This window comes from Euwallacea fornicatus, chromosome 8 (assembly GCF_040115645.1).
Source record: "Euwallacea fornicatus isolate EFF26 chromosome 8, ASM4011564v1, whole genome shotgun sequence".
NCBI classification, from domain to species: Eukaryota; Metazoa; Arthropoda; class Insecta; order Coleoptera; family Curculionidae; genus Euwallacea; species Euwallacea fornicatus.
Window position 1 is genome coordinate 5,222,931 of NC_089548.1, and position 27,552 is coordinate 5,250,482.

The 27,552-nt window shown below is 34.2% G+C and overlaps 2 protein-coding genes across 6 annotated transcripts; one reads left to right on the forward strand and one right to left on the reverse strand.

Annotated features, from left to right (window-relative positions):
- Positions 1-1,952: 1,952 nt before the first annotated feature.
- On the reverse strand, positions 1,953-9,510 carry LOC136340717 (putative ATP-dependent RNA helicase DHX57). 3 transcript variants are annotated; one of them, XM_066285008.1, is made up of 14 exons: positions 9,390-9,510; positions 9,228-9,307; positions 8,366-8,480; positions 8,117-8,295; positions 6,984-8,063; positions 6,721-6,915; positions 6,318-6,667; positions 5,978-6,251; positions 5,542-5,906; positions 4,864-5,186; positions 4,043-4,252; positions 3,818-3,991; positions 3,139-3,369; positions 1,953-2,202 (listed from the first exon to the last, which is right to left on the reverse strand). In XM_066285008.1, the coding sequence occupies exons 2-14, from the start codon at positions 9,293-9,295 to the stop codon at positions 2,062-2,064; spliced, it is 3,705 nt and encodes a 1,234-aa protein (XP_066141105.1). In that variant the 5' UTR covers positions 9,296-9,307; positions 9,390-9,510; the 3' UTR covers positions 1,953-2,061. The 3 variants fall into 3 exon arrangements, with proteins under 3 accessions (XP_066141105.1, XP_066141107.1, XP_066141106.1); XM_066285010.1 differs by having other exon boundaries at positions 9,228-9,318; positions 9,390-9,494; XM_066285009.1 differs by having other exon boundaries at positions 9,368-9,485.
- A 3,669-nt stretch (positions 9,511-13,179) lies between these two features.
- Ork1 (open rectifier K[+] channel 1) lies at positions 13,180-27,041 on the forward strand. Of its 3 annotated transcripts, none has more exons than XM_066285014.1 (6): positions 13,188-13,557; positions 13,842-14,004; positions 22,269-22,442; positions 22,879-23,000; positions 23,328-23,562; positions 23,644-27,041. In XM_066285014.1, the coding sequence occupies exons 2-6, from the start codon at positions 13,863-13,865 to the stop codon at positions 25,068-25,070; spliced, it is 2,100 nt and encodes a 699-aa protein (XP_066141111.1). In that variant the 5' UTR covers positions 13,188-13,557; positions 13,842-13,862; the 3' UTR covers positions 25,071-27,041. The 3 variants fall into 3 exon arrangements, with proteins under 3 accessions (XP_066141112.1, XP_066141111.1, XP_066141110.1); XM_066285013.1 differs by lacking the exon at positions 13,188-13,557 and adding an exon at positions 13,641-13,771; XM_066285015.1 differs by lacking the exon at positions 13,842-14,004 and having other exon boundaries at positions 13,180-13,557.
- Positions 27,042-27,552: the final 511 nt, after the last annotated feature.

A 27,552-nucleotide genomic window follows, 5' to 3' on the forward strand; every position in this document is an offset into this window, starting at 1 on the left:
TATTACCTACGAATTTTATATTTGTTTTAAAACCGGATGATAACTTATCGGGCGATTTAGTATTATTTTTGATGGGTTTCATATCCTATGCCAGGTATCAGATATTAAAGAATAATCAATAATTTTACAATTCTATTTATACCCTCAAATAGAAAATGCGATTTCGCTGCATCATACTTAACTATGAATAAAGCCTAATTAAATTGTTAATTTTTTATATTAATTTCTGTACATTTATATAATGCTAAAATTCCAAATTAAATTTAACAGAGCAATTTCATGAATATCGGACGTAATTAGACCAATGTGAACAATTTTATGTTTAAACAATTTCCTTATAGCTATCATTTCCTGAGTTTAACTGAAATTTATTTTCCCATAATCTAATACAGAAAAATATCTTTCTTAAATGCTGTTAATTTTCACGCTACATTATTATTAAGTTTTCCTCAGGAGCTTGAAAAAAAAAGGAACATGCATGCTATGTAAAGAAAACTTAGGTATCATGCATGTTTGTTTGCAAGAAAAAAATGGAATGTTCAATAGATTGCTTGAAATGCATTGCAAAACGTCAAACCGATATGCCTGTTGTAGAAATTGCTCAACAGTAAACATAGAGAATTAGATTTGTAATTTTATTTACGTGTAAATAAGCAAGCAAAACTACTATGAATTATTCAATAAATCATCACCCTGAAGTATTGAATGGGAAGTAAATGATAAAATAATAGATGCGCGAAGCGACAAGTATTAAAAAATTAAACACGGCCTTGGTCTTGTTGCAAGACTCTTGCTAATCTCGTCATTTTACACGGAGCTCAAAAAAGCTGAAATAAATTAATATAAAATTCATGATTTAAATTTTTGAAAAAGCGCCTCAACTGTCAATTATTTCTTTATTCATATAAGGTAACCCAAAAAAATTATAGTAGCTCATATAAGGCCTCGTTGAGTAGGAGAGGAACGAAATAAATACGAGGACTAGTAATAATTCTTCGACCGCCAATAAACTAAAGTATTCCCAATAACGTCAACTTCATTGGATATATTTAAATGGCAAAACATGCAAGGCGAATATATACAAGATCCCAAAGAAATCAAATAACACAAAAAATTCACGTTTTTTTAATGTTCTCATACTGTTTGCGACAGGAGGACTAAAACAGCAGGAAATACCTACTCTACCTGTGATGACGCTTCTGACCTGATAATTTCGATTTTGTCTCAAAAACCGCAAAGCGATTAAACAGTAGATAAAACTTAAAAACCTTTTACTTTCGGCAACAAAACGGTTGCAGAGACATAAAAATCGATCCCTGAATGCGAGCAGTCTCATTTTAAAACACCCCTTATATTTAAACGTTAATATACTCATTTAAATATCAGTGCAGACTTTACACGCACAAGAATTTTCTCCTGGAGCAGTAGCTCCATAAAATAAATTCTAATGGGCACATTTTCTACCATTAAACATCAAAGTTAGCTATATATCCATACAACGCTGATTCATCAAACAAATTGGCACATTCATGTCGACTTCTGCGAGCATCGTACATATGTAAAAGCTCGTTTTGCAAGCGAGACTTGTTATATCCCCCATATATCACCAGGTTGTCCGGCGCTGAACAGATTAGAATATGAAAGACAGCCTAAATTGTCATCCGTATTTTATTGTGCCTCGAAGTTGAAAAAAGTCAATAATGCGCCTTTTGTTAGCCATATCCGTAGAGTGTTACTTTCCGGTTGTGAGACTGCAGTTTGATGAAAACGAGGTGATTGGGAATTTTTAATAAACTCGTGTGCCATATCATCCGATTACCGGCAGTTGTGAGTCTTCCTTAATTCGGTGTAGATGAAAAGGAAACCCGCATTTCCTGCAGAAAATCACTGCATATGGAGCCCCAAGGATAACATTATGTATGTATGTGTGGCATTTTACTAATAAAACGAAATTATAAAAGAAATAAACACTTTATTGAGGTCTTATTAAAAAATAAAATAACGGTGTCAATAAAACTCTTATTTACATTGTATTTTACATAATAAAAAATGGGATGAAAATCACGTATTAATCAATTTTAATATTGTGCTAATCACTCGTTCGCCTTGATCGTTGTGACTCAAATTTAGTAGGGGGTCCTTTATCTTCTCCTCCAACAAATTGTATAGTTCTCTTCTAATCATCTTAATCATTTCTGCAATCTAATACAGAAAAAAAAACTAAAATTAAAACATAGATCCCATAATTTAAATTTTTGTTTTGTTTATGAATTCATTAATATTCGAGTACGGGGCTTCCCTGCTTCTAATAAATTACTTTTTGTAGTATTTAATGATAGACATTCATGGTCAACTTTAAAACCATATTTCTCCACATTGGGTTAACTGATATTTTAATATTACATATTTCTATATTTACCTTAATTTTTCCACATTTCGTTACTTTTGTGCATTATCAAAATTCACATAAATTTTAAAAGAATTTTACAGTGAAATTTAACGATAATTTCCGACATGGTTTCTTTCTATCAAGCACAATGCGCGAATAACTAGATATGTTGGGTAAGTGGTGACATTTCCGCTAAATTTGATGAGCGTTCAGGTAGAAAGGAAAGAGGATGTTGGGCAAACCGGCGGCGACAGGTGTTGGTATTTATTGATTTTATCAGGAATGTGTATATACGAAGTATATACACACACATCAAGGGAAATATTTTTGAAGACATACGCAGATGCGGGTGTCACCTTGAAAGGATCTAAAAACCAGTGAAAATGAAAAACACAAGTGGAGATCGTCTTTGCAGTTTTGTCAAATGACGGAGATTGTTTCAATTTGCTGCAATTGAACACCCAAACTACTTCACCGATGAAAATAACATCCCCTCAGAGGGAGCATTGATGCATTTATTTACTGTCGCCATGAGTCATCTGACTTTGCAAGGTGATTTTTTAAAAACTGCCTACCCCAAAAAAACTCAAAAAATATTGCAGTATAAAAAAATGACAAAACACGTAAATCATTATTTTTTGGAATGACCTTTTGATCCATAAATCAATCTGTCATAAGATAGGTTACACGAAACCGTGGAAATTAATCGATTAGCATATTTATGTTAAACGAAAGTAATATACACTCACTCTATGTTCCTCTACTTGGAACAATATCCAGCCATCTTCCAAAGTCAAAAAGGTATCACCATTTTGAACCATGATCTCCAGATCTCCGGAAAATAGTACCAAAGGAATAATTGGTACCATTGTGCAATCCCTAAAGAAAATTTTGCTGGTGCGCACTTTTTCTTGGTACACCATGTACGGACTCGGAAAGCTGCTCACTGTGTAGTTTACTGAACTCGGATGCATAAACACCTAGATTAATGCATCAATATCATATTAAAGAAAACATCTACATTGTGTTCAAGATAATTATGCCTAGCATGGGATACTGTAAGCAGCAAAAAATACGGGGTTGATTAAATTAGGGAAGTTGTTTAGAGAGGAGGTTAATAAAATGTTGCTTCCAACCCAACCCAAAAAGATAAAAATCACAAGGTGTCCCCGCTTGTTCTGTACAAAACTGTACTAATGACTATTAAAGTCAACATATGGTGGACTCAATTTTCCTAGCAAATCAATCGTTTTCAAAAATTGCATGTGGTATTTAGGTGAAAATAATAGGTTAGTACGCAGGTGAAATGTGCCACAAAAATGTTTTGATCTTTTATGAGATTTTCGTAGCCAACTGAAATGCTTTTGGATGCGGAATAGCTTTGAACATCCTTATCTTGAACACCTTGTATTGAAGAAAATCACTAACCAGTTCTTTAGGAGTGGCAAACTTGATATCTTTGGCCTCATTTTCCTTCGGTACAGCCCCAGCAGCGCTTTGAATGAACGTTTTGGACGGAGTGAGCACTTTTACGATGTTCGGGTAAAGGGCAGCACATAAAATTGAAGATAACAGCCGCAAATTTTCGCCGTTGACATTAAACTACGCAACAACTAGATTTACTTAAAGTTTCGAAAGTTGAATCATTTTTACCTCACTACCAGTAATATCCAATACGGTATCTTGACCTGTCCTACGTCGATTCCTACTCAAATTTACAGGAACAAACCCGATATCAACCAAAAGCTCCAAAAATTGATACTTTATATCCGCTATAGTCAATAACGTTTTGTAGGATAAGTAATTCTCGTTTGCAAAGTTCCTTGCAGCGACTGCACTTCTTTTATTCATCGTCAGGAATTTCTATATACGTTGTCATTAAAAAAAAAACTTTTTGTGTACATGCATGGTGCATGTATTAGAATTTATAAAAGTTATTATGGGGAAATATACAATACCTTCTTGGCTGCCATGTATATGGAGTTTTAATGAGTGCACGCAAAAGGTGATTAGGCTATTGATAACTGCGGTGGAGATGGGCTACCTTTTCCCCTTCCATTATCAACGATCGATTAGCGTCGTTGACTCGCAAGCAGTACACCTTAATCCGAGAATGGATTATGTCACAAAAAGAGCTTGTTTTTCAATTAATGCATTCTAAAAATACCATTTCTATCGTGGTGTTTGTAGAGATAGAGCTACATTAATATTCATCAGGAAAATTGTTCTCAAGGAAGACTTAAATTTGGAATGTATGCGCATAATGCGCATCCTTTGAAAGAGACACATAGAACTGCATCGGTCCTTGGATTAAGGCATGTTACTTGCAAGTCAGCAACGTTAGTTGATCGTTGATAATAAAAGAGAAAGCAGCACCCTATCTCAATAAAACTTTCATATCTCACCTTTTTTCTAAATCTTGTAATATAATATTTATAACCCAATGCATCAAAAATGTAATTAAAAAAACCCACCTTATAAGCCATCAAAACAGTAACTTGATCGCTGAACCCGGCAGAGAAGCTCATTTTTTTCCTATTGGCCTCTTCTCTCTTTCCAAACGGAGACACGAATGGGTTTTTGTAACTGAGACAAGCGGCCATGGTTAAAGCTGCATCTACACAGTCGAATATTGCGCCGTAAAGCATCAGTTTTCCTATCCGCACATCTACAGGCAAAGCAGCCAAATGATGCCCTAATGGAGTGAGATTATCATTTTTGTCCAACGCTCCCACACTTTCTAAACGACGAACTGCCGATTGAATATTTTCTTCTGTTGGTGGTTCTATGAAGCATCCTATGAAGAGAGAAAATAATTCTGGAACTATCTCTGAGAGCAAGCAAAATTAAAAGGAAATCTCCAAGTTAAAGAACTCATTATCCTTAAATTAAGGTGCAATATGTCAAGTAAAACCAAAGTCTAATTGTAAGCTTAAAACGGAAACGAACAATTTAACTTGGCAATTTCTAGAAAATCTTTAAAGCATATTTGGTTATCTCTTCTAAGGAAATGATTTTTTGTAGGTTTTGCTAGGATTATTAGAGGAAGTGGCACTTTCACATAAATTTCCTTTTTGTAGCATTTCCAAACATTTTGGAAACTTCTATAAGATGAAGATGAAGAGATATCTGTCATGAAATTCTGAATATACCTAAAACTTCATATATCTCCCTCTCGTAAAACGTGGGCAGCACCTTAATATTCAATACTAATTGCTCCAACGGGATCCTGTGTATCTCCGGAATAGGTTGCGGCAAAAAGTTGTGTGTAAATCGATGAGTGGTATAAAGATGTACACACACTCCAGGCATAACACGACCGGCCCTGCCCTTTCTTTGTAGAGCGTTGGCCTGAGTGACCCAAACTGTCTCCAAACTCTCCATATTCCTGTTGGAGTCGAAGTGTTTTTCCTTCATTTTCCCGGAATCGATAACAAATACACAGTCGTCTATGGTGACCGAAGTTTCGGCTAGATTGGTGGAAAGGACAACTTTACGTTTACCGTATTTGGTTTTCCTGTTTGAAGAAGAAAAATTATGTCAGAATTATAAGGTAAATAATAGAAGATTGTATGCAGGTTTATATACCTAAATATAGCTGCTTGTTCTTCACTAGTCAAAGAAGAATGCAGTGGTAAAATCAAATATTTTCCAGCTCTATGTCCAAATTCCTCATGTACAACCAATTGTTCATATAATGCGGTTATTTCCCCAATTCCGGGTAAAAACACCAAAATAGTGCCTGTTTTGGGATAGTCATGCTTACCCCTTACCACCCACGTCAGTACATTCTCAATTAGGTCGTTGTTTATTTTATCAGTGTCCATTAAGAAAAGGTTCTTACAAGTTTTTAGACTGTACCCTAAAGATAATAAAAAAAAGTGTGAATATAATTAATTTCAAAACGTGTCATTAAATACATCATTACCTTCGTATCTGGCTATTATTTGCTGAATTGACAAATTCTCATCCTTAATGCGAGCCATCGGTTTATTAACGCTTAATTCGCTTTTCGCCATCATAGCCTCAAGGTAATCAGAATCATTCTTAATTTTCCTGGCAAATTCTGAACAATCTTCCAGAATATAACCAGTTTCTTCAAGAATGTCCTCCAGGAAGTATTGTTGGACCGGAAAAGTACGTCCAGGGATATTAATAATGGGTATTTCCCCAAAATAGTTGGAAAATAAATTAGCATTTAGAGTAGCACTCATTAGGATTACTTTTAAGTCCTTGCGAATAGGTAGCAGGTCTTTGAGAATCATGAGAAGAAAATCGCTAAGAAATTAATATGTTTATAAGTAATTCAATATGTAATAATTTTTAAACACCTTTCTTCACTTCGTTCGTGCACTTCATCGACAATGACGTGCGTTACATTAGGCAAAGTGGGATCTATCTCCAATCTGCGCAGTAAAATTCCTGTAGTACAAAAGGTGAGTCTGGTACCAGAGGAAATTTTACTTTCTAATCTTATTTGGTATCCTACAGTTGAGCCTACGCTTTCACACCTTTCATCCGCCACTCTAAAGTAATAAAAAACTGTGACACAGAACTCTTCCATGTAATCATCCAGAAACAATTATTCCCTTACCTCTCCGCAACTCCAATAGCGGATATCCTCCTCGGTTGCGTACAAATCAACTCCATGTGATCCTTATTATAGTTATGGATCCAATCATCCAATATGAATTGAGGAACTTGGGTACTTTTTCCACACCCTGTCTCTCCACTAATTACCACAACTTGCGACTGATGTATTAAATTTAAAATGTCAGTTTTCAAAGCCCATGCCGGCAATTTCTTTCGGCTTAATAACATTTCATTATACTTCTCTGTCAGCATTTTCTCAGAAAATAATTTGATAATGCGTTGATCCTCCTTAATAATTTCCTCTTGTGAAAGATGCTTTCGATTATCCCGATTCGTTGCTCCTTTCCTGTAATGCTTGGGAAGAGGTTCTCGTTTTTTAGCAATAACTTCACTAGAAAACAGCTTTTGTCGGGAATCGATGAAATCAATGTCAGTCTTGAGGTGCTCTTTTATTTCATCTTCTATTTTCAACAATTCCGTTACCGAATAAACACAGGGAATACCGTCCGCAGCTAAAGATTCAGCTTCTTGATAAAGTCTTTTGCAGATATGTAGAGACATAAGAGGAGGAAGACAAACATTAGATTTCAAAAGTATTAAAGGAGGTTCATAGGGGTATTTAGAGTTCTTGGGAAATCGAAACTCTAGCTCAAAAAAATGAGAATCTAAATGGTTATTTTGGTTGTCCACAACATCTGGCTCATGTGAAAAACGGCATTTATTGCCGAACTTGCATGGAACTCCGCGAATAAAGTTTTTACACTTTTCTTTTACTTTTTTGGTTACTGTTGGCTTTGGAGGTTTCTGCTTATTATGATACATATTAAACAGATAGTCTGCTTGAAGTGTTATATTCCAAACATCTTCCGTCTTCCGCTTAAAACATGATTCATAAATTGACTCTAAGGAGCTTCTTTCGTCAGTCCTCATATCTAATAATTCTGCATCACTTAAACCATGATCTTGAACATCTTTTTTTCTTATCTTCAAATATTTAGTATAAAGGAGTTGCAATGCATCTTCTATAGTATTGTCGCAATGTTCAAACGCCTCTATACAATGACTTTCATGAAACCCATAACTGAAAGAATTGACAATTACTAGATATAAATTCAAGTGAAATTGACTGACTACCTTTGAAGTCTCATTAAGGCAAATAATTTTAGCCTTTCAACCTCATCTACTGGTCCATCTCTAGTTTGCGAGTAATCACAGCCTCCTTTAACAACTAAATTACCTCGGCCTACCCAATACTTTTTTAATACATTACAGTTGGTGTCACTATAGTCTGATATGTGATTCAGTTTGAAGTCCTAGAAACAAAATGGACACAAAAAGTGTCCTGACATCAAAAATACTCAAGTGCATGTTCGTTATTCTTACAGGTCCATGAATAAACTTTAAAGTTTCTAGAATCTGTTCTTCCAATGATTCATTTAATCTTAAAAATTGCAATTCTTGTTTTACAATGTTTGGCTTCACAGACACCTTGGATGTACTGGAAAAAGATATATATAAAGTAATATGTTATAAAGCTTTTGCATGAATAAAAGTGAATATGTATTGTACCATCAATTGTAATGTCTTAGGCAATAAAATTTTCGTGAAAAGGATTTTTAAGATTAGTTCATAGATTCACATGATGTAAAATTAGCATAAAATAAGAAAAAGTTTAATCAATTAAAGCCTTCAGGTCAGTGGTTAGTTAATACATTTATATACCTTAATATAAGCAATACACAAATTGTGGCATTTTATATTATCCTATGTTAACTTTACATTACATGTATGTCTTTTGAATTGAGGTTTTGAAATTAGGGCAAAAAATTATTAAACATAATGTATTAGTGGTAATAATTTCCTATATGTAAATAATATTTACTTTATTTTAACAATTTCAGAAAGCATCCAGACGATTGCACAATATTGGTTAACCAGCATAAGCTAGATTAGTTTTACTCCAGAGCTACAGGTATTAGTTCATATGAATATAATTCATAATAACTTGTAGAACATTAAAGTGAGACATAACAGTAAAAGATGTTCCAGAAATAATTGAGTGCAAAGACAAAGCATTAGCAACAAAATTTATAAACCCAAGAGAGCCTTTATAACATTGTTATAATCTTTATTGACCAAATTTTTAGCTTCAGCGCCTTAAAGGTGAAAAACTGTTAATATACGTTTAAAAAAAGCTTTATTATTTAAATAGAAAATAAAAAAATTGAGTGTGGATGAACTTTACCTAATTTTGGCTGTGACTGCTGGCCTGAGCAAGAAGTCCGCAGCATTGAGTGCAGCCTCCGTGTCCATACTACGAATGAACTGAAACGCAACTATTAAGTGATATAATTTAATTATTTGTCAGTACTTTAAATATTTTACCCAGAAAACTAAAATCACTTACGAAAATTCCTTCAAAAAATTTCCTAACCTAACTAGGAACTCCAAACTCCATCTTAACCTCTCGTCACTGGAGTAACATTCAGCCAGTTCATACCACTAAATGTTAAATGAAAAGCTACAAATAATGGATTGCCTAGAAGCAGAAAGAAGATCAGTGTATAATACTATCTCTTGCCTATTTGAAAGTTAAACAAGGATAACATATAATCCAAACAAAAAAAAAAGTTTGTTTCTCACAATGACGAAATATATCAAAAAATTAGGTATTTGAGCAAAAGATGGCAGCAATGCGAAGTCATAATATGATTATTCTAAGCGGGAAATTTGAATGAGCGCACTTTAAGCGCTGCATACATATATTGCGTAGGTATTATGGTATTTTATTTAATTGAATATTAATAAATACAGTTGATTTGAACTAATAAAATTATGTTTTCTACCTTATAGTATAAATTAACATACATTTCAGTGTAAAAAATAAGACATATAATTATTCAGAAATCAATCAAAATTTGAAATATGACATCTTCTCTCCTTCAAATTTTAAATATGTAGTTCATAAGAAATGTTTTGACTGAAAATTAAGTATTAATAAAAAAAATTAGTACCTATTTTATTATTAATGGTTCACTGACCAGAACTTAGAAACTTACTATCTAATTCTAATTTTAATAAATGACTGCAACTAAGTTTCGCTAAGCCAATTACACTAATACCAAGACGAAATTTTAATAACAAACTAAATGCTTTAACACCTTTCTAATGACAATAAACAAACAAATCTTCAATGTAGGACAAATATGTTTAAATATGTATATAAGTCCTCACATAAGTTAAAAATTCAAATACTGATGTAAATTTGCCTTATTTACCTTAAACCCCTGCACACAAAAATTTCAACTTTGCGTAATTGCTTACGCAGAAAGATCGCCAATTGACTAGACAAATATCATAAGATCAAGTAATAATAAATTAGTAAATGGATGACACTGTTCAAATTAATTAGCACCATTAGGATGTCTTTGGATTTTGTCAAAAAAGTGTTTGTGGTTGTAACAGCTTTTAACGATTATCCACTATCTCTTTATTAACATCTATTTAGGACGCATTTTGTAGCAGGTTTAGAGACCGAAACCACGATCAAGTAAAATGATCAGAAGTTTGGAACACTGGAAGTTGAAAGTATTGGGAATGGGTGAAATGATGAAAATTATTGAAAATCATTAAGAAAATATTAGCAATAACAATTATGAAAAGGAGTTTCGCATCTGTAAACATCAGGAATTCTATAACAATTTTACTGTAGCTGTTGATGGAATAGAATACTTAAAAAAATTAATCGGATTTGATGCATTGCACGCATTAACCAATCGTTGACCTTTATAGTTAATTATTATACACAAAAAAAATATTAATTAGATTTAGCACCAACTTGGACTGTTTTAAGGAAAAAAGGTGCTTATTTCATAAATCTGAAACCATCACGCTGCTACCAATGCCAATGCTCTAATAAAATGAATAACATACATAAGGAAATTATTCTCAAGGTAAGTAGGTAGGTATCTACAATTTCACTTTAATTCTCAGTCGTAGGTGACGTATATGGGATATACCTAGACCCATTTTATATTTTGCACCAAACTGACCATAGGATTCAGCGATAGGAATTTAAATTGACTCTTATATTAGTTATGCAAAGTATACTTGCCTTCTTATATAATTGGTTGGTATATATCTTCATTGAAGCTTAAATTGATAAAAGTGTCTTGTTCCGGGGGATTATCATTGTAATGTGCCCTAATATTACTAAAACACTTTTTGGAGGAGTAGATATTTCCTTTTAGAATTTTTTGCAATTTTCCTTGATAGTTTTACAGTGGAAAGGAAAAGCTATAGAATTAAATTCTTCACTCCTTTTTAAAATGAAAATGTTTATTTCGTAATTTCATTAAGAACTTGAAATTCGTGGTACCTACTTCAGCATAAGCCATAAAAAAATTTAAATACAAACTAGTTCTCGCAAAAAATAAATCTTCGAATGACGTAAAATTTTAATTAAAAAAATTGTTCAACGCCTTTCAATAAGTTGTTCATTACTGGACCAGTGTCCTAATAATTGCAGCTGTTTTTCGTTTGATCAGACGATTGAGGAATATTAATTAGTTTTAACCATTTGGTTAATTTCGTCCTTCGTGTGCATTGGACGTGCATATTATTATAAAATCGGAAATACTTTTAGTTTTCAGTAACGTGACGAGATTTAATGCATACATAGGGATGGGTTTATTTGTAATGACGTCATACAGTCATACATGATTAGATAATACTAGATGATCGTAAAAATCTACAGGGTGATATTTGTTAAGGTTATGACTCATTTTATCGCCTACAAATTTTTTGGGGTGCACCACATAGTATTTAATTTTGGAAATCCAAATTGCCTATTCAATATAGGAAATTTGACACGCTTTGACCATTTTAGTACTTGTCACAGGTTTTTCAGTTATTTCCCGGACGGTGATATAATGCATGCTTTTTATTCCATCGAGTAGCTCTAGCGATCTAACGATAAAGAGGATATCTAACAGAATAAAAATAAAAATAATATTAGACAAGAGGACAACAGTAACTTCAAGTACAGAATCAATTGAGCAGCGATGGCTTATTCGATAACAAAATAATTTAAATAAATATGAAACAAATTTGAAAAATATGAATTAAAATAAAAGTATCTTCATAAAAATTAAATACCTACACTAGAATAAGAAAACAGTGAGTACAGTTTACGTAGGAAGGAATACATAGACACAATTGGCACGAAGAGCCCTTAAAATATGAATATGAAGGGAAAATTTAAGGAGAAGCTTACAAAGATTCGTATCTCTAGAATCTCTAGAATGCATCTAAACTCTACTAATCGCTAAATATATCTCTAAAAAGTGTATGGAAAAAAGCCATATATTCAAGTTTCTTTAAACATTAATAACAGAAATAAAAAATAGACTTAAAAATGATGAAACTGAATATAGATGGGAACACTAAATGAGTTAAAACCCGAATTTTGATCGTCGACTCAAATTACGACCTTCGAATTTCTAACATATCGAGACCTCAACGAGCACTTCGTGCTCGTTGCTATTCAAACGTTTGGAGAATTGAAGTGCGAAAGTACTTATTGAAAGGTGCAATTTCTATGCCATTACGAGGTGCAAGAAGTGTCCCTTAATGGAATTTCCTTAAAAGTAGTTAATCTGTTAATCCAATTATTGTGTTCCACTCGTCAAAGATCCATACAACTCCACTTCATACAAACCAATTTAACAGGTATTAATCCGGTAGACAATAGGAGCACTAAATCTCACCGTACATAAAAAAAAATCGACAAAAATCATTTTAATGAAGTGAGTTAATAACAATTTTAATCGATTCGAAAAGTGAGCTCTTCTCGTGCATTCGTTCTAGCCTGTTTCCCCATTTCTTCGTGGGCCGCAGTTTGCGCAGGTCACATACATCAATTGTGATTTGTGAAAGACTAAATTAATTTGCGAAACAGTGAGTAAACGTCCAGAAGAAAAAACAATTTTAATTAATATTAAGATCTAATAACGGTTCGCTTCAGCGCAGTGGCTACGGCAATGATTTTGCACTGCTTGCAATACCGTTTGACAAAACTCGAGCACCTACAGCTAAGTAGTTTTAAGTAATTTACAGTTGTTATCATTGCCCCTCCTATCTGGTACTTAGACAATCCAAAGAGAAGGATGAACTTATAATAACGTCCGCTCGTCGCGTTTTGAAATCCATTTGTCCATTGCATTTTATCAACCCCGCTATCACGTTTAGTACTCTCAATCATTATCGTCTTCTCCTCCGTTCCTGGGTAAATATTGTTTTATCAGCATGTTCAAATGTATCGCGAATTAAATTCAGGACATACCTTATAAGACCAATACATTTCAATGTGAAAATTATCGGCGACAATTGATTGAGACCACTCCTCAAATTTCCGTTGAAAAGAAGTTGTGTAATAAAATGCCATCATTACCGCTTGATTGTCCTGCAATCACTGGATATATCAACAAGCTGCCGAAAATCTGTGATAGTGTGTGTCCGCGTCTATATTGGCGTCTGTGAACTTCGACAAGTCATTAGATACCACATATCATAAGGTAAGCAGAACCCTCAAGACAGAATAGTCTTGAAACGCGCGATAAGGCACTTAAGTATTTATTTGCCGTTTACACTGGCACACTTTACAACAAAAAAATTCCAGTCACATAAACGATAAGTTTCTAAAAAAAAAAAAAAATGTCCCATCTTGATGAGAACCGACTCAGTGAGTCTCAACTTCTTCTACCGAAAGCTACTCCTCAAGATATTTCAGTCAGTATTTAATCTTTAGAGAGGTGTCGAAGACCTTGGACGTTTTTTTTGCAAAATTCGTCCTTTTTAGAAAGAGCAGTCGCCAATTAGAATGTCGAAAAAGCAGTGGTTGGTGCTCTTGTGCCTCTATGTGATGTATCTACTGGCAGGGGCTGCGATATTCTATTATGTGGAAGCCAAAGAGGAACTTAAGAGGGCGAATATTGAGATGAAAGAGAGGAAGAATTTGGAAAGTAAGTAATTTAAGGATGGAGGGAATTAAGTTACTTTGGTCGCATACTCAAGATCGACTGTTTACTTTCCCCCATCCTCGGAGATCTATTCAGAGCCGCATTTCCTTGATGGCTGAGATTCGTCGTGCTTGATGTAATAGTTGGATACACACCAATGTTTTAATTTTCATTTTTTTGCGAAATTCAATATCTTTTTGTAAGGATAATCAACATTTTTGTGTTCAAAATCACAGTTTGCAGTTATTCAAATCAATGGATGCTTAGATTATTTCCTTTAAGTTTCTCAATATTTCATCTCCGTAGCCGAAAGTTATAATGCAGAATGTCTAAAAAAGAACGAAGCGAAGCTACAGCTCAGTTATTTATCGACGGATTTTGATGAACTAAAAACCAAATAAAATGATATTTTTCACACTACCGAGTAACTTCAAAGTTGCTTTTTTCAAGTTCAATTCTTGCGCCTCAATTTTCAGTTTCTGAATTTCGAATAGAACTCCATATTTTATTTACATTTCTCAATAGGAAATATTATTCTGACTTTAACGATGTATGATAAGTTAATGTTAAAACAATTTTCAACTGAAAAAAATGAAAACTTCGACCAATGTAACCATCTGTATTCTAAACGTGGACGTTCCGAGTTATATAACCACCTGTACCGTCACGGAAACATCTGCATTGCTCTGTGATAATTTACATTTCATTTCATCTGATCCTATTGTGTCATCTTCTATAACGACGCCTGGCGCCCTGGACAAGTGGCGTCCATACGACTCCCAGCGAGATAGTACAAGATAAAGTCGCCCTTAACATAAGCAATTCATCATTCTTCTTCGTAATTTTCTGTGAGCAGTTATGCTGCCACTGTGACCATTGTAAGTTAGTTCTTTAGTGCAATAAAATAGTTATTAGTGGAGACAATGATCAAGGGTCGATTTCGATAAATATGTTGTTAAACGCAGAAGAAAAATCCTATTTGTATTACTCAAGCCAATGTATCAGTGCGCAAAGAAATATTATAACTTTTTTCAATTTTTTCAGTTTACGATTGTTTTAACATTTACTTAGCGTGCATCATAAGACTCTGGAAAATACTTTCTGCAGAACTACTCAAAATTAACATACTGTGTGGCACAAAAAAGCTGCAGCAGTTCAAAAGCGTCATAATGGTCGCTTGTGGCGCGCTCTACAGGGTGCAACTAAATCGTTTACAAATTTGAATTTCTCGTTCCAAAAATTTAAAATTTATCAAAAATAAACTTCTACAGTGAACTGTCCTGGATTTTAAACGACAATAAAATTTAGACTAGTTCAAGAGCAAAATGTTAGAGAACTTTAATTATTATATCGAATAAATGTAACATTAACAAATTCAGTAGCAGCTAAAGATGGAATGCACATTTTCGCTATTTTATTAAATTTCTTTTCTATTTTGGGTTCCACATCTAAACACTTGACTTTCCTATCTGTATTTTTTATTTAATTCTATTATCCGCAGATTATTGCTGATAATATCGATTTTCAGTTAGCTACACAATACATTAGCCATTTTTATCACGAGTCTATTTTAAAGTGTGGTTTGCCAACGTGTTCTCAAGAAATTTAAATGTTATGGTTAACCATAAGGGATTTGTAAAAAATTAATAGGCGTTCGTTAATGTTAAAATTACTTATCACGTGAGAACAAGATAAATGTGGCATCGATGTTTATTAACGGTATTTTTTTTTATTAGTTTTGCTCATACTAAAATCATAAATCCAGAGGTGCTGTTTTTCAGAATATAAAAAAAAAACAAGATAGGAATAGTCATTAAAGCACTATGCCGTTGCAAGTAGTTACTCATTCCGGGCATATCAAATTTAATGACTTTTAAATATTTTAAAAAACTTAACACACACATAAGAATACATAGAGATATCAGTTGTATGTACCACTGGAAAAATGCTTGCTTATCTTCAATAGGCTTTTTCTGTGAATGTTATGGGCGGAAATGGTTAAAACACTAACCAAAAACGTAAAAAAGCAATGCAGAGTGTATTTTTAAAACTTGAATTATTCGGCCCAATCGTAAAGAAATAATACTAGTTTATTTATGCGTTCAAACAAGGCTGAAAGTAAAGGTTTTTCCATATTGCCTATAATGGAAAAAAGCAGCTGTCACGCTTTTTTCGATAAGAGGCCAGCAGTTATTAATAGCTCTGTATATTAAGTAGTGTTTATTTGCAAAAATTGCTATTTTTGCAATAGCAATAAGTTTTAAACCTGTTCACTCACACTGCGTGCTCATGTGTATGTAGTAAGATTTCCACACCAATAATGACATATTAATCGATAAATAAAATTTTATCGGGTTCAAAACACACTTGAAATATTGCAATGTCCAGCATATCTTGAAATTCTCTCATCCTGAAGTGAGATTCAAGCCGTAACTCTCCTGAATTGGTTCTTTTCAGGAATCTGAAAACGTGGGACCCGAGGAAGTTGAGTGACGTCATTTTACACAGAATCATCCAACGACAATTTGAGTCCTCTATTCGTGAAAAATAAGGACTTTTCGGAAAATTCCCGACATACGTCAAAACGGTCTTTGAGGAGACGAGCTTTTATTAACGACGGCGCTGAAAAACTGAAACGTCGAATTTTCGAAAAACTATTTTCATGTCGTAGCGCGGGAAAAAGTCCCTTAATGGAGCGTTCTCCATTTTCATGTTTGTAAGCAGTTTAAGGCAGAAATGTAAATAAAAATAAAATAGCGATTATTGTTTTTTTTTTCGGATGTCTCTGGAGGTAATCGGAACGTTTCAAAAATAACAAAGGCAAAGTGCTCCGCTCATAAAGGCACAACTTTACCTCCATTTAACCGATCCTCTGTCTCCTGCAGTTTTCGAGATCCCCCTGTCGAGAGTCGAATACGGGACACCCTCTGCATCATTAAATGTAGAATGTTTTGACGTATTTTGGAAAATTTTCAAAAAGTCCTTATTTTCCGAGATTGAGGAAGGGTCAAGTTTTCATTGGACGACTGCATAGATTGCTCCCTCGGCACGGGTGCATTACAAATCGCATCTATTACTGTAACATTTGCTAAAAAATTTTTTCACAAAGTACTCGATTAAATGACGATTTAACAAAATGAGCGTCATCTTTTGGACCCTTCTTAATGCCCTTGTGGAACCCTTTTAGCCACGCGTTTACGCAGATATCATCAAAAAGTACGTGCATGTGTACTCTTAATATCTACAACGTTAAATCTTATGCTTAAGCATTACGTAGGTTACCAAGGGAGTTTTTAGTATCTATAATGTGCAGATATCAACAATTCTAAACGTCGCAAGGTACTCAGGAAAATTGATAAAATCTCAGCAAACTTATACGATTCAAATTCACGTGAACCTTTTGAACTTTACAGTTGACATCTTTGAGAGTGCTCAGTCCTCTCGTCCAAGTTAATATCTCGATAATTGCGTTTGTTATTTCGTCATTGATGATAATAAATTGAAAAGAAGGCTGCAAAAAGTACCACTTTAAGGCTATTTGATCGCAGTTCTACATTAAATAAAAATGACAAATAACTTGTTAGTACTTTTATAGACGATATAATTGATTCCTGCATCTGCAATGAGGTATCGAATTAGTGTAAGTTTGTTAACGAGGCGTTATAAATGTTTGGCGACTCTAACTGTTTTAATGTACAGGCGACAAATCGATCGTTAATTGCTTATGTAGTAAACTCACTTAACATGACATTTTTCCCCTTAACCAATTTTAATATCTTCCGTATGTTTCGATAGTACCAAGATGCTAGAGATTCCGAGATAAAATTGTACTTATGATGGATTACTTATCGCACGTATCTATTTCTCGTTATGCAATTGGTTCATGTATTAGGCAAAGCTACACAACTGCAAACGAAAATCTGAGAAATACATAAATCTGGAATGGAATATTTCTTCCACCCCTATTAGCTGAAACTACGAATCTATTGGCGAACACCGGTCCAGTGTTATGTCCAAAAACAATTATTTTAATTTTTTAAGACGTTAACTTTTTCTCTTGAAACGTCCTCTATCCACAAACCACCAACTAAAAACAAAAAAAAAACAAACGACGGAGCAGATTTTCTTCTACGGCTTCAAATCTCGTGTTAGAACAACAAATAAAACATTAGATCGAAGAAAGGACAGTGATGACGAAGACTTGGATGATTTGAAGAAAACTTTCACATTATAAAAAACTTTCTAAGAGATATGTAAGTCTCCTTTATATGCGATTTCTTTCGATATATACAAGGTGGCCCAAATTTCAGGGGTCAATTTTCGTTTTTTTAGGGTCGAATTTTAACCACGATTCCTACATAGAAAAATAATGGTAATTTGCTACGTAGGTTGTATCTTAAAAATGTTTCGTCACAGAAATACAGTGCGTTAAAGTTTGAGTAGAAAATTAACAAATTAATTAAATTTTAATAAACCGCTTGATGTATTTTATTGCAATTTTGTAGCCGTTCCTCACATCAAACAATTATATTTTTAAAGTTAAACATAATATCGTATGACGAAGATAATAGGACGAGGTGATCTGCAGACAAAATGGAAAAACAACATTCGCAGTTGTACGATCTTGGTACCTCTCTGCTCAACAAGACAGACGAAATGATCCCGTTTCCTTTCCCCAACGTCCACCCTAGCGGAACACTTCTCACCACATTGTAAACACTGTACAGAATGGAATAAGCATGAACACCATTGTAAATTGCGCATACACATAAGGCACCATATTGTAAACCATATACGATGTTAAAAACGCGGAAAGACTGATAGGTTGATAGCCAGTTATTGCGATTCTTGATTCCTTGATTGATTCTTGAATATACTGATTTATTAAATAAAAGATTATTATTACTAGTGCTGCCATAATATTTTATTTCAACAGAGGCGTGCGCACGAACGCTGCTTCGAATATATTGAAAGAAAAAACCTTGGAGCACTGGCGTTTCTTCAAATGAAAATCACACTTATGATTTGCGTTCATTTTTTAATAAAAGAGATATATGGTCTTTTTTTGAGGAGCACGCCGTTTTAGAGAAAAAAAATTCAAATCATCTTAATGCATCAGCAGCTTATTTTCCTCTTAAAATTGCCTTAAAAATAATATTGAGGCAATTATCATTCTTTTAATAAGACAAATTAAAAAATTAACAAACTACAAGTTTTCAAGGACAATAATTGCCGTTTTTTCCACTACAAACTCTTGTTCACTCCGTCGATGTCAAAAATGCATCGAATTCAGTGAATTGCACTTCGCGGACCGGCCATAAAATTCAATCGTGTTTAACATCTTGTTAATTATTAAATTTCAATTTATTTTGTTAAAAAAAAATGAAAATAGCCTTAACGCTGCATTCAAGATAACAATAAAAAATTACTTATTTTAATTTTTTTTGCTCCACAGCGGTGCGTTTCCCAAAAAAAAAGAGATTAAGCAGCTTTTTTAATCAAAAATAAATGCAAACTACGAATGTAATTTTTATTTCGAAAATAGTCAGTGCCGTATGGTTTCTGCCCTTAAATATTTTCAAGGGGGTGCCCGTGCGCGCGCTCCTATTGAAAGTAAATATTATAATTTATTTTTTTAAATAATTGTTTTATTTGAGTAACAACGAATTGTTCAATGAAATATATCATGCTGTTTGTGAGAAATTAATTAATTTGTAATTATCTACGAAAACTCTAACGCATCGTATTTCCGTTACGAACCATTTCAGAGAGCCAATCTCTATGGCAAACTACGATTATTTTTCTATGGAGAAACGGTGGTTGAAATTTGATCGCTAAAATTATGAACACCCCATATACATATGGTGATTATCTTCCACCGGCAATAATCGAAGAAATTCTGCATTTTGATGAAACAACAAGGGGGAAGCGCAGTTCAAATCAATTGCTTCCTTCGGGGCTCCAGAATGAAAAGATTTGAGAGAGGAAAATTTCTCGTAAGTTTCACATAAAATGTGTATGTCTCCTCTTTACTTTACGAAGCAAAAAAAAATCATTTTTTGCTGACGGTCAACTCGAAGTAAATCCTTTGCCCAGATTTCATGTGCAGTCTATACCCACGCACTTTAATATCGAATATAAATCTACACTTTCCTTGTCCAACGACACTATTCATTTTTTTTAATTGTCTTAATGTAAAATACATTTTCGACGCAAGAAATAAACTGGCGAAGCAGATTTGCATATACCTACCTCTGTTTGTCCTTATGCAAAATTGTTTAGTTGCTTACAGGGGACGATCGATAATTACTATGATCCGACATGTCATTGTACAATTGCGACCTTTTGGATTCGATGAATTATCTAAGGTGGCATTGCGATAGTTTAGCAAAAATCAGGGCAAAGCAATTAAGTAAAAACCTTTTAAAGAGTTTTTAGGGACGTTTGTTTAAATAAAACCACGTGATATCAGGATTTGCTTCCGGCGAATTATCTGTATGCTGTGACTAGTCTAACAGACAAAAATAAAATACTCCTCATAATGATACGTTAACCCGATTTGCTGATCCTCTTCCGACCTTCCGTCGTCCGATCTTAATCTTGATGATTTTTTAAATATGAATTGTGAAGGTTCATTCATGATTCGGAATTGGCCCGGTATTTGACCGAGAGATTTGTCAATGAAACCGAAACGTTTTGGTACATTGTGAACCGAAAAAGTCATGCTGGTAATTCTGGTTTTTCTTTATATACGTCTAATGGCTGAACTAGATTAAGGAATCTTGAAATCTTTGACCCTCGACTCACCTTTGTAACGCATTGTATATGCATGTATTTAGGAATTTCGCTTTGCTATCCGTAAAAGGCCGTTTCGCTTTTGCTACCAAGTTTACGCATGTTCATTTTTATTTTCTGCGGTTTGATTTAAGGAAATATTCCATGAAACCTGTAGAATCTAGGCCCCGGGCGTGGAAAAGGCACTGGATGTGACTTTATTCACATTCGCACTATAATTTTTTTTTTATAGGACTTTTTGGGAGTTCGAACTCTAACCGTACGATTTCTCCGCGCCTCCTGAAACCCGCGGCAGGTTTCCTGAAAAGTCAGGTGCGTGCAGGGGGCGAACTTCAAAAAGGATTTAACATCGGCAAATCGTAAATTTTCAAAAGGACTCCCTCAACCTGTCACCTGTTTCGGCAGGAGCAATTCCTTCGCGATCAAATTTATTTGTTGCTATCTGTTATTTGAATTTTCGCAAAGAAGGCCCGTAAATCTGAAACTGTGATAATGGCCCGGAGAAGCCCACGGGAAGCTCTAAATCCGATGTAGCATCATTGCCATCTCTTAGACGGTAAGAGTTACATGGTCGGTCAAATTAAGGAAAAATGTGCCCCGTCTAATGCTCTTGCAAGAACTGCAAAGAACGTTGCCAAGAGATTTTTAGCTTCCAAGATATGGAAAAACAAAAATTTCACCAAATATAGTCCACCAACTTAATCAAAAATAATTGTTTTAATACTATTTCATAACTTAATAAATAAAACCTATTATTGATACCTACTCGGATATTATTTTCCCGCTTTTCATAATCCATCATACTATAAAATTTTGAAATGTTCTTGATTAAAAGTGTATTGCTAGATAATCGATAAAAAATTAGCAATAATTTTTTATCGATTATCTATAGCTTGATTAATAATTTATTTGATTATATTTTTGAACAGCACAATCGTGGCATTTTCTATTTAGAGCTCCAGGATCGGCCAAGCTTTTTGAGAAAAAATTAAAATGCCTTTCTTTAAACTAAAACTCCAAAATATTCTATCATACATAATTGTAAATGGGTTACTTAGCACTCTCAAAAATCTACCAAAAATATACAGGTCCGCACTGAAAAAACTCAAGTTTTCGTCATTGCACCGAGAACTAAGCAATATTTAAAATTTAGAAATTTACGAATTTTCAGACATAAGAAAACTAAAAAAAAACGTATCAAACTGTTAACTGGAAAAACTTTTAATTTTCGATTTATTTAGTTTTTCCATAATAAATGGGAAACTAACGATCATTTGACAACATTCATTCTTGAAAAAGCATTAAATTTGGCGAATTTTTCGAAATTTGATGGACCCTGTAGTTCCTGCGGTTTAAAATACAGCAATGATAACACATCGGATTTAGAGCTTCCCGCAGGTCTCTTTTTAACGCAACAAGTTATCTATCTTTGAAAATTTCTATACCTAATGAGTCCTAATTTATTGTTGCAGTTCAGCTGAAAAGTCACTTCCATGGAAATTACACGGAGAGGAAGCAACTCTTCGCTAGTCTCACTGAGTACTGTGGAAAGCCCCTGGACTTCAACATGAGTGAGAAACCCATACACAATAAATGGGACTTCTATCACTCCCTGTTCTTCGTTATAACAGTGGTTAGTACTATAGGTGCGTATGTACATAAATATACTTAAAAATGAAACAAATCGGCACATGTGGGCATGTCATGTGCTTGTCTCCAGGAACTGAAAATCTTTATATCGGGCTATAAAGACAGTTTTTGGATTCATGAGAAGTCCTTGAATGGCTACGATTTTGTGTTAAAAAATTGCTAAATACTAAATAAAACAATGAAGTTTGTCTTATCAATTAATAAACAGAGACGCCCCTCCAAGGTATGAAAAATTTCAAACAATTATGCTTTAATCTTGATTCTGAGTGCAAAGAATCTGCTTGATTGGTGAGATACCACTGATAACCTCGATTCTGTTTTTTTTTTTGTTTAAAAAATTCGATGAATATTTAAAAGTTGGAAGCAGGGGCGTCGCTCCGGGTAAATTCATAATATTCTGTATTATTAATTCTTCGTCATTTTCTTTACCAGGATATGGAAATTTAGCTCCCACCACAATGTCTACTCGTCTCTTTATGATTTTCTATGCTCTTGTGGGGATTCCAATGAACGGAATTGTCATTTATACGTTAGGGGAGTTCTTCGGGAAATCGGTAAGAAACACCTTTCCATGTGAAAATTAAAATTTAAGCAAACCATCCAGTTCCATTTATATTAAACCGATATTATTTAATTATTTTGATATTCATAACTGGAGAGTTATGCTTTAAAATGTCAATCAGACGAATTTGAAGTGGGTATTTCGGTTCAGTTACCAGAAAATGAATTGACTTGATTGAATTTACCTATCTTTATATATTGTTAGCACTTAGAAGTTTTTTCTTATGAAATCTATTATAAAATAAAGATATTTTAAAATATTGTTATATCCGAAAAATAATATATTGCAATAAAAAAAGTAATAGAAGTTTTAATTACAGTTTACGAAACTTCATCAGAGATGGAAAAATTCTAAACTAGAAGCTAAGTTTGACTACTATACTGCAAAATTGGGCCTAATTGGGCAGGTTATATTATATTTGGTACCGGGATTTACTTTTTTCATTTTTCTACCTTCTACTATCATGACAGTGTTCGAAGGGTGGTCCTATGACGTGTCTGTTTACTATTCTTTTGTATCATTGACCACTACAGGATTTGGAGACTATGTGGCTGGTAAGTATGTTATACGGATTACCACTAATACATAGACACTTCATTAATGTTAATTATACCTAAAACGAAGATTTTTATCAGGTACCTCTGATAATTACGACTTTGGTTCTCTCTACGCAGTCTACCAAGTGTTCCTCCTCGTCTGGATCATCGGAGGAATGGGATACGTCTTTATGATCCTCAGTTTCATCACCGATGGCATGCGCAGCAAAAGGATCAAACAAATCGAACACATGCTCAGCGAGAATATCAAAAATACACCCAAGAAGATCAGGGGGGAACTCAGAACGCTCCTGCAAGAAATGCTCTTCATGCGAGTGAAACCTGTCTATAAAGAGGAATTCGAATACGTGCCATCGATAATCACTCGAAGCCAGAGCTGTCCAGATCTAACCACGTACAAGATGCGATCTCCTAATGCCATTAGAAAGAGAGCGATGTCCGAGTGCTATCGAGCTGTGAACATCCAGAAAGTGCAGTCCGATACAGATCTGGATAGGATAGATAAGGAGAGGACGTTCATGCCCACTAGTGACCTTTTTAATCAAACAGGGCTGTTGTTTAAAGTCTGCAATGCATTGAGTTGCGAGTCGCTGCACCACCACCAGCAAAACGAGGGTATTCAAGGATTTAGTGACGATTCAATTTTGGCTTCTGAGTATTACGAGCCTCCAATTAAACCCAATAAAAGGCGGGCTATAAGCGATATTAGGCCTCCGAATAAGCTTTTGCATGAAGCTGTAAATGGCAACACGTGGTATGGAACAGATGCAGCTGAGGCTTTGAAAGAGTACCGCAGAAGGCAAAGAGCAAAGTCAGTGGTGGATTATAAGAAGCCTGAAAAGGAGAACATTTTCAGGAAGATACGGAATCGGCTAATGTCAAGAGATGAAACACATCAACCGGATGTAGAGAAACCCAAAACTGAGCCAAAACTAGAGCCTCCGCCTTCTTTATTCGTCCACAGAGAGTCGTTCTCGCCACCAACTCAGGACCGAATATTAGAAAAAACTTCAATAGCTGACTTCATAAGAGCTTTATCCGTCATATCTACGGCTGAAGAGGATAAGCTTATAGAATCACCTCCTAGATCTCGAAGACATGGAATTGTGGTGGCTCAAAGCAGGAGATCTTCTTTAGCTCCAGAATTTCATCCCCATGAAGTAGGAGTACGCAGAAGATTCTCCTTGAGACCTGCGGAAGAAACTCTTCTCGCAAACATACTCCCAACTAAACCGAAAAGGAAAGTTTCAGTTAGTTTTCTAGATGAAAGGCGTAATTCCTTGCTGGGGGATCCTAATATACCCCCCACCTTAAAGGAAAATACGGTGTTCTCGTCTCCCCCTAAAACGCAACAACCACCCCCATACTCTAGTATTCAACCGAGTACACACAGACAGTTCTCAGTGAAACCAGTTAATATAGCGAGTGTACTTGCGAGTCCTGTACAGAAGCAGTTGCAAAAGCGGGATAGGACAGAGAGTACGAGCAGTAGTAACAAATTATAAAGACGAGTTAAGGCTGATTTTTAACATTCAGATACTCAAATATTTTCCTATTGCCGAGAGTCTGTGATTTAGAGTAATGTGTAGCTTCGATAGCGTAAGGTAGTTCTTAATATCAGAATAGTACATGAATTCTATAACATTTGATTATGGGCTATACATAGAGGACAAAATTCCGCGCATAAATATAAATATAATAATAAATTTTAAAAAAATTAAGAAATATTTTTGATAAAAATGGTGGAACGGGTTAAGTTGTGCCTTTCCTGACTAGGTAAATGGACTTTTTCATTTTTTTCTTATGGAACCTTATGTATTTTGAAACCTTTCTGAGTTCTTTGAAAAGTTCTCAACATATTTCTTGGAACATACCCACGTCTAAATTTAATGGTTATTGAAATATTTGCGGAATACGGCAATTAGAGCGACCTGCTAGATCGCCTGACCTCACCCCTATGGACTTTTTTTAATCGAGGCGTGTTTCAGCATTTTCAGGAAAATTTTTCTCTCGATTTTTACCGAATTTATTCGTGGCTCTTGGTCCTCTATGTAATGATTTCATACTTACCTCCTCTCCTTGTGCTATGACCATTGTTCAATAATGACTATTGTGCATAATTACGTTAATTGTATATTGTTCAAGCTGTAATTTATTATTACTAATGTCTCGTTTATACCTCTCATTTTAATAATTTCATTTTTATTTAATTTTTTACTACGAGTAAAAATTAATTTAAGAAATTCGGTGGATTTATGTACTATAAATATAGCATATAAATATATACTATATTTATATACTTGGCTCAGAAAAAACGCTGGATCAATTCGGATGTTTGCGTTTTTAGACCATTTTGCCTGTTTTACAAAAAAAAATCATCTTAGAATCCTTGCTTGGTGCAAAAGATGAAAGCTGCTTAGCGTTTAACTCAGTATCAATTTCAATTTAGCAAGCTGCAAGCTTAACTTTCAAGCCTTCAATTTAGTAGCCCTGTAAGGTTAACTTAATTATTACTTGAGAATTATTAATTAGAGGTAAAAGTATCAAATAAAAACCTCTATCAGTGTTCTATAAGTTAGAGCATAAGCACTTTCTTTGACAGTATTAACGATAAAAATAATTAACATCTTAGGAAAATAGAGGTAAAACTAAGATTACCTGTTGATATTTTAAGTAATACGGAATTTTAGTACACAAGGTGTCACTACAATCAAAATATTAAAAATTGCTCCAACACGTCGAATTTGTTTTCGAGGAGGATACATTTTAGCGTTAAATTCGGATTTTATCAAAACAACCCCCCTTCACGGGGACGTATTCAACTTCAGAGTTTCAAATGGCACTATAGGTTTAGTAACACCTTATTTTAAAGAATTTTTAATTATCACTGCCTGCGTGTAATTTGTTTTAAATTTTAGATACTTTAAAATACATTAAAAATAATTTAAATTTTCTGCTCAAATCGAATTACTGCCAAATAAACCTGAAAAAATGAGTGACTTTCGGTGCAAATTTGGTAAATTGAAAGTAGGGAATTTTTGCGCGGGGCCACCTTAAAACTCATTGTAATTTGCGCAGCCCGTACTTATTTTGAAATTTGTGGATTACGTTGGTTCATCATTCAACAGGCAATCTAAAATTGAAGAAAAAATACGTGCCGACCATCAGAATTAAAAACTCTCCTAAATGAAGTGTCCCTGACCGATAGTGCCGTTTGAGATTTTAAAGTTAAAGGGGGTTGTTTGGATAAATCGACATTTAACCCTAAATTGCTGCCCCCCTCGAAAACAAAATCGACGTGCCGCGGCGATTTATAATTTTGCCATCGTAGTTCAAAATGAGCAGGGTTGAAAATTTTCAATGGTACACCCTGTATAAGGAACTAAAGCTGCTACGACGTGCATCCTGCATGCGACAATAATCTGATGATATTGGTAATTTTTAATATAATTTTTTTAAATATATTTTATAACGTACTTCTAATGTACTATTTTGTCTTTCTTCGTTTAGGGTTCATTTAAAGTAACCATAAAAATTATGATTCATCGAGTAACGGATGCACCCGAGAGCCCTTTTTTCTGAGTTTGGAAACATTCGTTTGCTTTGCCAACAATGCAGTTTGGCCATCGGAGACCAACCAAATTTGACTATTGATCCATATTATGGTGCTTAAGACCACGTTACGATTATGCTGACAGCTTTATCAGGATGATAACCATTACGTGAAAAATAAATTGGGCATTGATAGTTCATCATTGGGCTATTGCTGCATCGTCTGGCAAGTCGAGTGAAAAAAGATAGAATATTTCAATAAAATTCTGCGAGCAAACATTTTTTTTAATTTGTTGTAAAAAAAATATCTTTTTTATTGTTTTGTAAAAAATACAGGGTGCCAGAGATTTTCTGTGACCATGTGAAAAATACATCTTCATATCTTACTCTAGCGTAAAACGTCGTTTTCACCCTTGGGAAGAAAATATCTTATAA